A 17721-nucleotide genomic window follows, 5' to 3' on the forward strand; every position below is an offset into this window, starting at 1 on the left:
TTATTTCAGTCTTCTTGTTTCTGTTGAGGCTTTCGTTGTTCCTGATTATATGGTTTATTTCAGAGAAAGTTCCATGAGGTTCTGAGAACATGGTAAATTCTTTTGTGCTTGGGTGGAGAGTTCTGTTAATGTTTGTTAGGTCCATTTGATTCGTGACTTCTGCTAGAGTGGTTGTTTCTTTGTTTCATTTCTGTTTTGTTCACCTGTCATTTTTTGAGAGTGGGATATTAAAATCTCCCAGTATTAATGTGTGGGGATCTATGCATGGTTTATGTTTTTTTTTTTAATGTTTCTTTTACAAATGTGGTGCCCTTGTATTTGGGGCACAGATGTTCAGAATTGTGAAGTCTTCTTGGTGAAATTTTCTTTTGATGAGTATGAGGTGACCTTCCCCATCTCTTTTGATTAATTCTGATTGAAAGTCTAGTTTATTAGATATTAGAAGGGCTACTCCTGTGTGCATCTTGAGTCCATTTGCTTGGAAAACTGTCTTTCAGCACTTTACTCTCAAGCAATATCAAGCTTTGTGACTTAGGTGTGTTTCTTGTATGCAACAGATTGTTGGGTTTTGTTTATGCATCCATTCTGTTAGTCTGTGTCTTTTTATTGGGGAGTTGAGTACATTGATATTAAGAGAGAATAATAATCAGTGGCTGTTAAATCCTTTGATATTGGTGTTGTTTGAGGTGTTGTGTTTTTGTGCTTGGCTCCTTTTTTTTTTTTTTTTTTTTTTTTACTGTACTGAGGTTATTTAATTTCTGAGTTTTCCTGAATGTACTTAGCTTTCGTGGGTTGTATTTTTCCTTCTAGTATCTTCTGTAAGGCCGGATTTGTGGGTAGGTATTGTTTAAATTTGTTTTTGTCATTGAATATCTTGTTTTCTCCATCTATGGTGACTGAGAATTTTGCTGGTTATAGTAGCAAAATTAGGGTCCTCTTAGGGTCTGCATGAAATCTATGCAGTCTCTTCTGGCTTTCATAGTCTCTGCTGAAAAGTCAGCTGTGATTCTGTTATGTTTGTCGTTATATGTTACTTGGCCTTTTTTTAAAATTTTTTATTTAACTTTTATTAATTACACTTTATTCCTTTTGTATCCCCCCATAAGCCCCTCCCTCCTCCCCTCCCGGTCCCACCCTCCCCGCCTTTCTGCATGCATGCCTCTCCCCAAGGCACTGATAGGGGAGGTCCTCCTCTCCTTTCTGATTTTTTTTTTTTTTTTGTTCTTCTCAATGCAGTTTATTCAGGAACCTTGAACAATCTTCTGACCCTGGGGAAAGCCAGCCCACAGTTTAAAATAGCCTCTGGGTAGCCAACCCCAGCGTGCCACGTGGGCAATGCAGATAGGTCCACATACACGGAAGCAAGACAGAGCCTTTCTTTTCCTTGAAGCTTTTAGTGTTTTATCTTTCTTTTGTATACTTACTCTTTTGATTATTATGCAGCAGGAGGATTTGGGGATTTTTGTTGTTGTTTGTTTGTTTGTTTCCCAGTAAGTCTTTTTTAATTCTATTTTTTTACTTTTTAAATAATTTTATACATTCACTTGTACCCCAGCTGTGGCCCTCTCCGTCTTTCCCTCCCATTTCTCCCCTCCCTCCCTCATCTCCTCCCTGCCCCCTTCAGAGTCCACTGAGAGGGGTTGTACTCCTCTCCTTCCATCTGGCCCTAGCTTATCAGATATCTTCAGGATGGTTGCAGTGTCCTTATCTGTGGCATAGCAAGGCTGCTCCTCCCTCAGGGGAGAGGGGAAGGTCATGAGTTTATGTCAGAACAATTCCTGTCCCCCTTACTAGCAGGAGGATTTTGTATTCTGGTCAAATTTATTAGGTGTTCTGCAAGCCTCTTGAATGTTTATAGGCCTCTCCTTTAGTTGGGGACATTTTCTTCTATGATTTTGTTGAAAAAAAAAAATTCTGGGCCTTGGAGACAGGAATCTTCTTTTTCCTCTATCCCTATTATTCTCAGTTTTTATCTTTTTATATCGTCTTAGATTTCTTGGACAGTTTGTGTCAGGAGTTTTCTAAAATTTAACATTTTCTTTCATGGATACATCTATTTCTTCCATTGTATCTTCCAGACACTATTTCTTCTATCTCTTGTAGTCTGTTGGTTACGCTTACCTCTGTAGTTACTGTTGTCTTCCCTAATTTCCTCCTCTTCATTATTTCTTCCATTTGTGTTTTTTTTTTAATTTTTCCAATTTTATCTTCAGATCTTGAACCATTTTCTTGATTTCTTTCACCTGTTTGACTGTATTTTCCTTCAATTCCTTCACCTGTTTGAGCATTCCTCTGTTTCTTTTATTTCTTTCAGTGATTTAATTATTTCCCCTCTGAAGGCCACAAACTATTTGGCTTCATCGTCCTTATTTCTTTATGGATGGCCCTAATCTGTTTGACTTCATCTTCCTCTATTCCTTTATGCATTTTATTTGTTTCCTCCATTATCTTCTTCATAGGCATAGATGTAAAGCCACTTTCTTGGACTTCACTTATGTTAGGGTGTCCAGGGCTACTTGCCCCTGAATAACTAGGTTCTGGAGATGCCAGATTGCTTTGGCTTTTGTTGGTTGTGCTTTTAGGCTGGCCTCTACCCATCTGGCTCTCTCAGGTGTTAGCTGTTAGTTTCTGGTGCCTGCTGGAATCCTGGGGTGGGTAGACTCCCCTTAGCAGGAAGGAGGCCTCCTCAGTTTTTTGGGTGTGGTCACCAAATGGCCGGTATTTCTCAAGAATTACCACAGATCACCTCAGGTGTATGGACCTGTTGGTAACTGTGGTCCTTGGTATTCAGGGGGCTCTCCTCTCACCATGAGAATTCCTGGAAACAGCTACTCTGCCACTGGGTTTCTTGCTCTGAATTTAATCAGCTGCTGCTGTTGCTCTTACACTGCGTTTGCTCGACACAACCCTCTTGACGAACCTGGGAGCCCTGCGGTTTGGACAGTTTAGCTAGTAAAACAGGTTGCACCTTGGAGCATTGTCTGGGTGCTGAGCCTGTGGATTCCAGGATTCTGTAGTTTTGAGGTTGGAGCTCTGTGCCCCAGTACCCAAGCAGTAATCAGTGGAAGGTGAGCTCAGGACTCATGAATGGGGCACGAAGCTAGAGCCTGGAGCCTGTGGGAACCCAGGGACTTTTCCAGGGATTATATTGGTATCCCCAGGTTGGACCTAATGTCCCCTCACTGTGGGATTTCCTCCTGACAGGGAGACCCAGAGTGTGGTGTTTTGGGGTCCATAGATCAGTATGGGATAGTGAGTAGAGAAAGGAGCACAGGCTCTGAGCTGGCGACTAGGTGCCTGTAGGTAGGTATCATGGAACTTTTCCTGAGAACTTTTCAGGGGTGAGGGTGGGAGGTTTTGCTGGGTCACCTGAGGGTGGAACTGGTGTTTTCTTCACCTTGGGGTAGTCTCTGAACAAGAAAACCCACTCTCTGTTGCTTTGGTGCACACAGTTCTACCTGGGATGGTGAGTCAGGTGCGCAGGCTGGTCTTTGGGCTGGAGGCTGAGTGCCCTGCTGGAGCCCAGAACCTTTTCCAGAGATTGTCTTAGTGACCTGAGGTCAGTCCTGATTGCTTTCTTCACTGTGGGGTTTTCTCTAGACTGTAAAATACAGTCTCTGGTGTTGTGGGGCCCACAGTTCAGTCTGGGATGGTGATCAAAGCACGCAGTTGTGTGGCTTCGGGCTGGCTACTGAGTGTCTGCCTGGACCTGGAAACTCTTTATGGCTTTAGCTGGATGACCTGAGATTGGACAGATTGCTTCCCACACTGTGGGGTTTCCTCTCACCGGGGAAACATGATCGCTGGTGTTTTAGGGCCCAGAGTTTGGTCTGTTGGTTGCTGTGTACTCACTGCTGTCCTGCTAATCTGACACAGTGTACTCTTGGCACTGTCTTGGATCCCCCAGACACTGTGACCTTTATTTAAGGGATTTAATGTATTTTTATGTGGGGGAGGGGAAGCATCTTCTAAGGATTTCTCTTTTTTCTGCTACTTCATTTCTAAATTTATCTGAACAGGTAAGGACAAGATGAAGTGAGTGTTCGTATGTGCTGAGGATTTGGAGATTTTTCTTTTTGAAAAATATTTCTTTATTATCACTTTGTGGTAACAAGTTTTAAATATGTTTTCTGAAGGCCTCTAAAATGTCTCCCACAAAACCACAGCCTACCAGGGAAATCCTGATTGCCTGTCAGATGCTTTGGACTAGCAATGTCATAACTTGACACCTGCGTGTACTTAGTTATGTTAACTTTTCCAGGCCTAATCCCCTGCCTTATCTGTAATTCAGAGGTGGCAAAGCTTCTCTATAAATGCCCAAATAGTACATATTTTAAGATTTGTGGATCACATATGCTCGCTATGCATCTTATTCATCATCCAAAAAAAATATAACGAAAAAAAAATCACCTAGGAATGAATGCTATAGCTGGATCTTGAGGAAGCATGATTCCTAATTGTCTCAGTAAGCGCCAGATTGATTTCCAAAGTGGTTGTAAAAGTTTACATTCCCACCAGCAGTGGAGGAGGGTTCCCCTTACTGCACAACCTCTCCAGCATGTGTTGTCTCTTGAGATTTTGATCTTAGCCATTCTGATGGGTGTAAGGTGAAATCTCAGGGTTGTTTTGATTTGCATTTCCCTGATGACTAAGGATGTTGAGCATTTCTTTAAGTGTTTCTCTGCCATTTGGTATTCCTCTACTGAGAATTTTCTGTTTAGCTCTGTACGCCATTTTTAATTAGATTACTTGATTTGTTGCTGTTTAACTTCTTGAGTTCTTTATATATTCTGGACATTAGGCCTCTGTCAGATATAGGGTTGGTGAATATCCTTTTCCAGTCTGTATGCTGTCATTTTGTTCTGATGAGAGTGTCCTTTGTTTTACAGAAGCTTTTCAGTTTCATGAGGTCCAATTTTTTGAATGTTGATCTTATAGCCTGTGCTGTTGGTGTTCTGTTCAAGAAGTTGTCTCCTGTGCCAATGAGTTCCCTACTTTTTTTCTAACCGATTTAGAGTATCTGGTTTTATGTTGAGGTCTTTGATCCACTTGGACTTTAGTTTTGTGCAGGGTGATAAATATGGATCTATTTTCATTTTTCTGCATGTAGACATCCAGTTGGAACAGTAGCATTTGTTGAAGATGCTGTCTTTTTTCCATTGAATGGATTTGGCATCTTTGTCAAAAATCAGGTGTCCATAAGTGTATGGATTTATGCCAACAAGGAGCCTACCACAGAGGGCTGTTGAAAGGGTTTACCCAGCAAGGTATTGAAGGAGATGCTGAGACTCAAAATCAAACTTTGGACAGAGTGTAGGGAATCTTACGAAAGAACAGGGAGATAGGAAGACCTGGAGGGGGCAGGAGTTCCACAAGGACAGCAACAGATAAAAAAAAACTCTGAGCACAGTGGTCTCTTCGGAGACTGATACTCCAACCAAGGAACATGCATGGAGATAGCCTAGAACCCCTAGAACCCCTGCCCATATGTAGCCCATGGCAGCTCAGTCTCCAAGTGGATTCCCTAGTAATGGGAACAGGAACTGTCTCTGACAGGAGCTCAGTGGTTAGCTCTTTGATCACCTCCCCCTGAAGGGGGAGCAGCCTTACCAGGCCACAAAGGAAAACAATGCAGTCAGTCCTGATGAGACCTGATAGACTAGGATCAGATGGAAGGGGAGAGGGATTTCCCCTATCAGTAGACTGAGGGCAGAACATGGGAGGAGATGAGGAAGGCAGGGTGGGATTGGGAGGTTGATGAGAGAGGGCCCTACAGCTGGGATACAAAGTGAATAAATTGTAATTTATAAAAATATAACTAAATTTTTAAAAAGTGAAAAAAGTCACCCTTTGTTCATTGGCCACTCCAAAACAGGTAATGAGTTTTAGAAGATCATGTTTAAAATCATAGTCATTATATACAGATATACAACCCCAAGGTTAGAGGTGAATTATCTTGAGCACTTACTTCATATGTAGAGCCAGCCAACCAACAACTTCCTGGCTAAAGACTAACTAGCAAAGTATTTGTTCATGTCTCATTTGTTTCTTATTCATCATATAGGTATATATATATATATATATATATATATATATATTTACATAGATATAAGTATATATATTTGCATGATCTCTATATTCTTGTTTTTCCCAAGGAAAGTGAGAAAGGCTGACAGAAAAGAGGGACCCAAGAGTTAAGAAAGAAATGGATGAGAGAGTAATGAAAACAATTAAAGAAAGAAGGAAAACTTAGAAGTAAAAGGAAATTTTGGAAAAAAAAAACAGAGAAGAAGGAAAAAAGAAAGGGAAAGAGCGAGTGGTAGAAAGAGGAAAGGGAGACTGAAAAGAGAGAAAAGCAGAGAGTGAGCCAGAATGTGAGAGCAAGAGCACAGTCTCTCCTTTTCCACAGAGCTAGGCAGCTCTTAGAGGCACCTTCCCCAGCTGCTTTCAAATATTGAGGTTGCTGCCCAGCCACTGATCACCATCCCAAGAAGTGAAATGTGGGCTTCACATCTGAAAACTTCCACTTGCTTTTCCACCAAGTGAAATGGAACACAGAATTCAAGTCCCAAGCAAATGGCTTGTGTTTTCTTTGATACACTTGGGCTATTTCTACTCAGGGAAAATTCTGATGTACTGTCTAACTCCAGTGCGTATGATTAATGTATACATAGGGCAAACCAGGATAATTTCAATTTTTTTTCTGCCACATCAGTTTTTCAGCCCAAATTATCTGGATGCTTGCCTCAACTCTCCACTAAGTTTTGCCAGGATAAGCACAGACAGTGTAGTGTGCTGGAGCCTGGGACCACTCCCTCTCTCCAAGGTTCCCTTCAACACCCACACCCTGTGCAGCTGAGCAGGGTGGGAACTGTCTTAATAAATTTCTTCTGGGGGCAAAAGTTTCTAAGATGCCCTAAGTCCCTAAATGTTGCATTCCGCTTAGCTGCAAAATGGGAAAGCATAATAGATATGTGAACTGGGGGAGGGGAGGCTATAATAATAGGAAAAATATTTTACACTCTGCTATTCCCCATCCCAGAAGGAGGCCAACAAAGCCTAAGTCTATGATAGATCAATTAAATTAATTACTGGTTGAGTTTTCATTTATCTTTATGTAGAAATATATTGATTTAGACTTAGATTAAAAAATGTCGACTAAGCACTTAGGACCCCTTTCTGATAAATGAAAGTATAATCACAGAAGTTATATTTATGACTTCTGCTGTTTCTTCTTTCTGACAACTGCCATTTCCTCTTGATGCAGCAGGAACTTTTGCAAAATTCATTAGCCCCCTTCGTAGATCACCTAACCCAACCCTAACTATTCTCTGTAAGGATCTTTTTATTCCTACTCTAAGTAATTACTTTTTAGTCAGTTTCTTTGAGGAATTCATGCAATGAGATTTGATCACATTCACCATCCTCCTCCAACTCTTCTCAGATCTTTATTCTTTATAGGTACCTTTAGAATATAAGCTGTTGTAATAAATTTTAAAAAATGTTGGGCTATATATTATTTGTCCTATGATTATGGCAGCAGGATTATTTAACCTGCTATCAAAATCAAATAAGACACAGACATCTGGTAGAATTTATAATGGACTTATTACCTTGGGCCAGGCATATATTTCTACCAACTATTTCTCAATAACCTCATTATCCATCTCCCAGCCCCCATCCAATGCCATCCACCTTAATCATTCTCGTCTGGTCTACCGTCCATCCATAATCCCAAAACATTTGCTTGTATTCTTCATCTGGGTGTTTTCATGCCATTATTGGAGTCCTTTCTCCTGGCCCACATGATTTTTTTCTCCATGCTTACACATTGTGGCATCCTCTTTCCTCCTCTATTTCCCATGATTTTCTTGTCCCCAAATCCCAGGAAACTTAGTGACTTCTACCACATTCTGCCCTGACCAGGTACAGGCTGTTTAATCAACCAATCATGTATAATATCTTAGGCACTTTTACACAACAAGGATAGGTTTATCTAGGCAGTAACCAGATCTTGATGACTAGTATTGGCATAAAAATAAAGCATCAGAACAACCCCCAATAATAACTTAACAAAAAAATATTGTTGGTCTTAGAAGTATATTTACCGTGTCTACCAAAAAGTTTTTTACACCACATTTTAAAATTTCAAAGTGTGAGCTACAATTGATGAGACAAGAGCACTAGTGAAAATAAAGTCTTGGAAAACAGATAGTAACAGACATTTCTATGAAATTGCAGTGAACTTATTATCCACCTGATAAAAGTTTATTTTCATGTATTCTTGCACTCATTTTGGTCATGGGATTTATTTTGTTTCATTTTTGTTTTGGAGAAAAGGTGACAAGAAGGGTGCATGATAGTTTATTTTACTGTATCTTGCAAATCCAATTTCTAATGATGAAGCTTCTTTCTGTTTTAGAGCAGTAAGGGGAAAAAAAAGAAGACTCGGAGCTGTTGATACATGGGGTAGTATCTTTCCACTCTCTTGAAACTTTCAGCCTTTGCTTCCATTTTGTTTCATCAGTTCTCTCTGTTGTAAACCTCCCCACTTCTGTGTGTATAGTATTTTTATAGATTTCATTGCCAACTTTTTCTTCTGAATACATAATCTATAAAGGAAAACACTAAAAATTATTGAAAAGTTGCATCTCATCTTAGTAATTAGCTTCATCCTCTAAAGTGCTATCAAGTGTAATTACTGCATGAGAATATTCTGAAATACTATACTTAAAATAATTAACAAGAAATTGTTAAATGGACAATTCCATGTATCTTTTTTGAATGCTTATTTGTTATTGCCATTGTTGTTGTTTTTCAGCAGAGTGCATAGAATTTTGCTCACTATTGCTTTTGAAAGTTCTCTTGTTGCCATATAGTGAAAACATGATCCTGGGAAAAGAAGATACGTCTGTAAAAATGTGCATCTGTGAAATAAGTTTCTCATTTCAAATGGCTTGTGCTAAGCTGTTTGATATCCCCATGCTATGTGCTGAATGTGACTTCTCAAAAGAAGTCCCTAACCTGGGGCAGATTCGAGGTGACAAATGTTGCTATGCTTCTGTAAGCACTGCTTCTGCTGGAGGCCACTGTACATTATGCAGGGCCTTGTGCTCAGCCTAGTAAAGACTGTTTTCTGGTGCATCACCTATGTTCAAGTCTCCATTTATTAACAGCACACATGTATATGGGATTTCCTTTATGGCAGATGAGAGCGTAGGGAGTGTAATTTCAAAGGAGGTAATGGATGGGATAAACAATGTGTAATTGATTATTCTTCTACCATGAAAAGAGACATAATGCATTCACCTCACTTTCAGAATTGCAACTCAAAGTAAAAATTTAGTTATAAGTATCTAGTCTCCTTTCCCTCTTTCCCAACCATTTTATACCACTGTCATCCCCATGGCTAACTCAACCCTTCATTCCTCATCCTTGAAACAAAAAGCAGTAGAATGTTACTACTTAATTCATGAACACACATCACTTCCCTGTCTATCAGTCTGAATGATGATATTGAGGGCCTACTGCTGCAAATGACAAAAGGTATTCCGATAAATAAGGTCATTGTGATTCTAGAAGAGATCTCCCACCATCTCTGTATCCTGTCTCACAATCTCTCATGTTTATAGAATACACAGAGATAGCTTCTATAATATTTTAGCAGTTGAATTAGGGATCATGTATACTGTTATTATTGGTTAGCTAAAAGTTATAAATAGAAAACACAGAAAGGAAGGAGGAAAACACAACAAACTTAAAAGGAAAATAACCATTTATCAAAAAGTTTCTGTTCACTTTTCATCAACTGGTTGACTACTTGTTCACTTAGAGTACTATGAACAAGTCTGAAAGTTTGTCTTTAGTTAAGTGATTAAATAAACAAAAAAGTACTGAAATATACCTAAACTCTGAAGAAGTCAAAATTTGTATGTCATCAGTATTCTATAAGTCATGATAAGGCTAAGAAAATGAGTTCTTAATCAGTTGTTTGTAATTTAATTGTTGTAAAAATGGGCTTTCTGAATATGCAATACAAAAGAGAAAATGTAATGGACTTTAGTTAAAGCCTTAGTCTAGAATGCAAGTTTGATGACTGGCAATGTCTTTGTTTTACTCTTTCTCTCTTTCTGTGATTTATAGCATACATTGAAGATCTTACAAGATGTGTTGAGCAAAGCAGAAGACTTATTATCGTGCTAACTCCGGACTATATTCTCAGACGGGGATGGAGTATTTTCGAACTGGAAAGCAGACTCCATAACATGCTAGTCAGTGGAGAAATCAAAGTGATTTTGATTGAGTGTACAGAATTAAAAGGGAAGGTGAATTACCAGGAAGTGGAATCACTAAAGCACAACATCAAACTTCTATCACTGATCAAGTGGAAGGGACCCAAAAGCAACAAATTAAATTCTAAGTTTTGGAAGCACTTAGTATATGAAATGCCAAGCAAGAAAAAAGAAATGCTATCCCATTGCCATGTTCTAGACTCTGCAGAACAGGGGCTTTTTGGAGAACTTCAGCCTATACCTTCAATTGCCATGACCAGTACCTCAGCCACAATGGTGCCAACGCAAGCTGATCTCCGAGAGTTCCACCATTCGGATTCAGTGCAAATGAGGCACTGTTGCAGAGGATACAAACACGAGATGCCAACGAACGCCCTGTCAGTACCTTCCTTAGGCAACCACCACACTTACTATAACTTGCCACTGACACTACTCAATGGACAGCTAACCCCTAATAATTCCTTGAAAGAGACTGAGGAATTTTCAAGGAACAATTCCTTACTACCATTATCATCCAAAGAGCTTAGCTTCACCAGTGATATTTGGTAGGTGAGAAAAAAAAATCTGAATTCTTTGGAACAAGTACATGGGAATATGAATTTTCAGCTATACTAAGCATAAATTACACCTAACAACACTGAGGTGCTGAAAATGTGAAGAAAAAGGCACAAAAAAATGATGTTTGCACTTAAATATTTTTGTTTACACTTATAGAATAGTGGGGAAATAGAAGGTCTTGTTTTTATAGTCTGGCACCTTGTCCCAATGTACAGTTTTGATTTTTCCTGAAAAAAAAATTGAATTGTGTCCTTTTTAAGTAGGTTTTATGGCACCACATGAACTGCCAATATTTAGGAATTCAGCATTTAAACATTATTTTTTCAAAAAGAAAAACGAAAAAAAATTTCCTGGAGACTCATTTGATTTTAAACTTCTGAATGAAGGTTTAAGGGAAAGGAGAACTTCTAGAGAGTATCTGAAAACAGCGGGGTATTATACAGGAACAAAACACATTGAGGCAGCCAATTGGAAGACTGTTTATCCAGGAAGATCAGTTGAGAAAATAGTACAATTGAAAAGCTTATATCTTCTGCAACATAATGGACAACTCCTATAGACTAAACCTGAAAACTTGTAAGAACAGCTTTTAGTTCTATTAGACAAGCACATCAACTGTAGTCAAACTGGTAGGTAGGTAAGCTATGTACATTTGTAAGGCAAATGAATAGACAGCTCTAAGCTCTTTAAAATGATTTTTAATAAACCTATGACTTTCTGGATCATTAAAAAAAAACCTTATGACTTTGAAACTGTATCTTGAAATGCACAATGTATTTTCTAAAAGAAAAAAAAATCACATTTAGACTTGATTTTCCCCCAAACAGTCTTGTGATCTATAAGATTTATGTGAAGATGTGGGCATTGTCCTACTTGTTTTTCAGCCTCATTACAAGTTGAATTTAAATATATATTGACTGTAAATGTCTGCAGTTGAAAAGAAGTAAGAACAGTATTACAAAATGAAGTGCTAAATGATTTGAGTTTACTAGTGGTAGAGCAGTGACTGCAGACTTTCTTCATCTGCAACGAGGTTGTGGAACAGACTATTTTGTACATCAATGAGTCTGCTCAGCCAAATATGCAAGGCTCCTGCAGAAGTGTCTCTATTCCCTGTGATTCAAAGAATCTGTTTGATAGACTAAACTTGTCCATCCTCATACAGTGACTGTGACTGTATCATATCAGCACATCTTTATGAATAATCTGTATCCTATTGGCTGTAAGGAATGTAACCTTTCTGTATCATTTATTGTGGATTATGACTTTCTATCACTTATAGTTAATTTGGTGTGCTCTCCAACCTGGTATGTATGGGGGTCTATTGTTTAACTGCTTATCAAAGTTGAATCAAAGATTTTGCAAATGGTTCTTATAAAAAGTTCTTGTACAATTATAAACAAGGACAATGTATACAATGTAAAAACTTAGACTTTGTTCACCCCTTGTGATTGTGAGACCCAAAAGTAGTAGCAAATATGAGAAAATAGGATTTGATGATCTGTCTCTAATCTCTTTCCATGGTTGGTTCCATGTGATCCATCAGTTCTGTGAAAATACCTGTTTTTCTGTTGTTTTTCTTCAACATCTAACTATTCAGAAAATGCATTATGTAGCAAAGCTGTGTTAAAGTTTTAGACTGATAGATGTTTATTTCACAGGGAGACAAGTAGTTACTCCTTTGAAAAGTCCTGTTCAACATATGTAGGTATTTCATGGATTTTTTTTCTCACTAAGAATGAGAAAACCAGTAAAAACTATAGCTATTTCCAAGAGAAAATTATCAATTCTGAAGTTTTTTCCAAGTGTTTTAAAGTTGTATTTACTCTGGGTGTTCCTTAATGCTATGTGTAATGACAAATTATTAATCTGCATGAAATGAGTGGTAGTATGTGTTAAGTGGACAATTGTACTTTTTACTATATTGTTTTTCACAGAAATCTAGTTTAATTCAAATAGAATGTTCAGTCATATTTTTAAACTAATAGTTCTGTATTGAGCATGCCAGTTCTGAAAATATACCACGGGCCTCTCTGCTTCCTTTATTTACAATGATTAAACGTGGGTAGCAATTTGAGTTGGCTGGCCACAATGTGTCCTTTCACTGCTTGTAGGTACTCAGAAACAGAGCATTCACACTTCTGCTGGGGAACTTGACAAGAAACCTTTTCTACCATTTTTAGGAACTAATATGTACACTATCTATAAAAATTTATTTCTAGATGGCAATTCAAAAAAATTTAATTTTCATCTGAGTTTTTTTTAAGAGATAGAGCTCATATGTGTATTATGCAACTTTTAGTCTAGAACACACTGTATGCCTCTAATTGTTTTTACAGTGAGACTTTCTTTTCCTTTTCAAGTTTTCACTGAATTTTGGAAATCTAGGAAACTAGGGTTACAACTAGTTCTTATGCACTCATAAGAAATTTATCATTGTGTTATTGCATGCAAATGTACATTTACAAACTGGATTTTAAAGGTGAAACATTCTGAAAACAAAACTGAAAATTAGAATACAAATGATAGATATGTAGAAATCAAAACATTCCATTAAGAATAAACAGTGCTAAAGGATCTGGACAACATGTTCATGTGTTTAATTTAGCAAAATATGACTTCTTTGTGGGTTTGATAAGCATGGTCCCTTGTATAACTAGAGAGGTAAAAATGTAGCTGTGTATTTCTTTGAAAATATTATGTTAACCACTACCACTTCTAAACCTTAACTGAATTAAAGCCAAATCTGTGCCACTTTCAAGAATTCATTAAAAAAAAATGACAGAGAGACACCTTCAAGCTTCTAGCAAGACTTGAATCCAATGTAACATTATGTGAAGGGAAGGTGTTTTGGTTGTGGGTGGAAGATTAATATTGTGTGGCTTAAAGCTACTAGAAGGATGCAGTGAGAAGTAAAAGCAGTTTGGTTGTGAACAAAGGTTAGAAGGAAATGAGATGGAAATTAGTAATAACCAAATGATTACAGTGTGATTGGTTAGGAAATTGTGAGCAAAAAAGAAGAAAATTCTGGGTCTAGAGAGATGGCTCAGGGATGAAAATCACAGTCTGCTCTTCCAGAATAATTGTGTTCAATTCCAAGCATCGTCATGGCATCTCACAACTATCTGTAACTCGAGGATCCGATACCTCACACAGACATATATATAGGCAAAACATCAATGCACATAAAGTAAAAATAAATAAATTATTTACAAATTATAACAAGAATAGAAAGTTGTCTTTGACAACTGTGGTATTTATAGGGCTTACAAGAATATAGAATCACTAAAGACTTTGCTCGTTTTTGATATTTTATTTATAAATAAACTAATGCACAGATTCAGGAAATGGCTTCAGTGTGAGACTTAGGGAAAGGTTTGTTCTGCAAGTATGAAGATCTGAGTTCAAAACCTGAGCTCCTATGCAAAAGCCTGGACATGGATGCACATGCATGCCCATCATTCGAGGGTCACGAAATGAAGAAACTGAGACCTAGCTGGACATAAAGCCTAGCTGAAAGGTGAGTTTGATTCAGTAAGACCCTGTCTCCAGGCAGAAAGTTGGAGAAGTTGGAGATGACACTGAACATCCTCTTCTAGCCTGTATACTTGCAAACTCACATTCATACAAACACACACACACACAGTCCATCACACAGAGAGGGAATAAGCTAGTTCATTTTTCAATGTGTTTCCAATAAAACAAAATAATGACAAAGGGAAATACCATGAAAATTGCACATATAAATCTTCACACTTCTTGTATTCTTTTCCCAAAGTGAGGTAATGAACTGATAAAACCATACAAAAGTTAAGATGGAAAATTACCCTATAGTGGTCAGCTAAATATGAATACTCAAAATCATTGTGACTCTTTTTTTGGCGGAGGGTAGTTGGTGTTGAAACTTGCCTTTTCTATTATTCATGCATTTTTATTGCGAGAAGCCTGATACAAGGTCATAGCTTTGAGCATTAAGGCTCTCTAATAAATGTATGAAATGGTTTGATAAGCTTAATCACTTTAAATTCTGTGATATCAACGTTGCCTCTAAAAAGAACTGAAATCATTCACAAGCAATTTAAGAATATGTTTTACTCCACTTAGTTACCGTATAAACAGAACTTGTAAAACTATATACAGCCACCTACATTTGTTTTTTTTTTACATGCTCACTGATATTTTCCCAACTATATTTTCTTCAGATAGTGCTACAGCCAATAATGAAATTTATTGAGTGTCTGCTGTACACTGGCCAGTGCAGAAAATAAAATAGGAAATTTAAAAATTCCAATCCTTGTTCTCAAGTAGTTTATACATCACATTCATGAAGAAAGAACTGTTTGTAATGCACCTATTAGTATAGAAAAATTAATATTTGCATGTGTAGTAATAAAGGAGATGGGGAGTCTGTATTACTTGGGCAAGAGATAAAGTTTGTTACACAGAAACTGTGATGGAAATGGGAATTTCTCAAATACAGAGCATAGCACATGTGAATATTGAAGGCAGAGTAAGCAAGTTCTACTCAGGTGATAGCAAGATCGGAAATGTAAATAAGAGTGGAAGGAATGTTAAAGCATTTGACTGAGAGCAAGCAGATTTAGGGAGAATTAGGAAGGGAATGGGAATGGAGAGTGGGAAGCCAGTTATGAGAATTTTCTCACAGTCCCGTTGAAGTGAGAGCTAGAGATAACTGGTGACCTTAAGCCTCAGCCCTCAGCAAAGAACAGACTGAGGAGAAGAAGAGGAAACAGGCAGGATATAGTGATGCAAAAGTGTAAATAGAAAAAAACAGTAAGCAGTTCAATAATCAAAAACAATAGTTGGATCAAAGGAATTTTTTGAGTGTTTAACCCATGCTTTAAACTGAGCATTTTGACACTGCCAGGGAAAGGAGATAGAATGCACAGTGCTAGGCTCAATTGCTACTGAAATACCTTTATACAGCATTTGGAAATTCTCAGAAACGGCAAAGTCCTTCTTAAATCTGGTTTAGAAATAAGTACATTAATTTCACATGTAATTACAAATTCACAAGGAAGAAAATGATGGCATTTTGTTCTCAAGTACCACTGTCTGGTTCTACTTAAATTCTACATCTTATTTTGAAATAAAGAATTATGACCTTGAAATGAAAGCATTGGGATGATTAAGTAAGTCAGGACTAGCAAGATGGCTCAGTGTGTCAAACTGCTTGCTGCCAAGCCTGACTACCTGAGTTAGATTTCCCAGGACCCACAAGGTAGAAGTAGAAGACCAATTCCCATTCCTCTACACATGTACCTCCACAAATGGGAAAGAGAGGACACATGAATGAGCAAGCAAGCAAGAGATAAGAGACAGAGAGAGAATGTAAATGTTATATGTGAGAAAAGAAAAATAATAAGTGAGTTTCTGAAGATCAGTAGTCTCATTTCATCCCTTGCTAGAGCCCCAGTACCCATAAAAGGGCGCATCAGAAGGTGTTTATCACATCACATTTGTTGGGTAAATGTTAAAGGAAACCTGGAAGTTTCCATAAAGACCATTACAAAATAAAAGACATATTATCTTTCATTTGTAAGTAACTTTACCATTAAAAAAAGAGAGAAGAAATATATGAGAAATATATATGAGAGAAGAAATATATTGTGTCTTTACATCCTGTCTGGATCTAGGATTTTACGATTCTAAGTATATTTGTACTGGGAGATCAAAGATTCTTAAAGATTCTGCCAGTTACACAAATCATTATTCCTCAAGATTCAGACAGTTTAGTTCTCTGAGGCCACCCAATATAGCTCATTGCTCCTAAACCACAACATATCTTTCCCTAAACACAAACTTTATACACACACTCACTGTCAACAAAAACTTTTTTTCCAAAGGTTGGTTTTATACCTATAATTGTTTTTCTACATGGAAGAATAATGGTTAGATTAACCTCATTTACTCGGCACCAGGTGAGACCCACCAGCAGCACTACCAATGAATTTAGTATGTAGAAATACCTCTGTTTCTATTCTCTTTCAGAGAATTTTTCAAACAGTAAATAAGCCAAAAGTTCTTCACCATCTTGTTGGAGGGGTTGTGGGAAACACCTAGAAACCAGAGATGCTCTATCTATTTTTAACTATGGAAAATTCCTTAGCATTTTTTCTATCCCATTTTTTATTAAATTTTTATTTTTTATATTAATTACATTTTATTTACTTTGTAACCCAGCTGTAGCTCCCTCCCTCATTCCCTCCCAATCCCACCCTACCTCACTCATCTCCTTCCATGCCCGTCTCCAAGTCCACTGATAGGGGAGGTCCTCCTCCCCTTCCATCTGACCCTAGCCTATCAGGTCTCTTCAGGACTGGCTGCATTGTCCTCCTCTGTGTCCCATTTTGTAATTAAAAAATAAACACATATGAGGTATTTTGAACACTATAAGTGAAGTGCTTAGACTACTACTTTGCACAACATAGGAATTATATTGCAGTTACCACTATATTTGTTATTCTAAAGAGAAATGGAACCACAACTTAACCACACACACACACACACACACACACACACACACACACACACACAAAACCCATACGTTTTATTGGACTTCCCAGTTAGAAGAAATAGACTATTTGATTTCATGCATGACTGCCTGGATGACAAAGGACACTCATTTTCCAGGCAGCTGGCTAGGCAAGAGGTGCATTCTGTGGTCATGGATCAGATCAGAGCTAGCTGGACCAGAGAAAGAACAAGCCTACATTAACTTTGACCTCATTAGTAATGTGTTCTGAGCTAGACAAAAAACAGGACTCCCAGAACATAGATTATTCAAATTTGCTGTCCATGTTAATCAAAGTCACCAGATGATTGCTTAATATTCTGCTTTGCTTTAGCT

General features: G+C 37.8%; 1 protein-coding gene across 1 annotated transcript in view; it reads left to right on the forward strand.

Moving 5' to 3' along the window:
* Il1rapl2 (interleukin 1 receptor accessory protein like 2) overlaps positions 1-13381 on the forward strand; it is a 768417-nt gene extending 755036 nt beyond the window's left edge. Inside the window, exon 10 of the mRNA XM_060374647.1 lies at positions 10144-13381. Within this exon, the coding sequence (XP_060230630.1) occupies positions 10144-10841 (698 nt within the window). The 3' untranslated portion in view covers positions 10842-13381. The remainder of the gene's footprint in view (positions 1-10143) is intronic.
* The last annotated feature ends 4340 nt before the right edge of the window (positions 13382-17721 follow it).

The sequence above is a fragment of the Meriones unguiculatus genome, chromosome X, assembly GCF_030254825.1.
Source record: "Meriones unguiculatus strain TT.TT164.6M chromosome X, Bangor_MerUng_6.1, whole genome shotgun sequence".
Lineage (NCBI taxonomy): Eukaryota > Metazoa > Chordata > Mammalia > Rodentia > Muridae > Meriones > Meriones unguiculatus.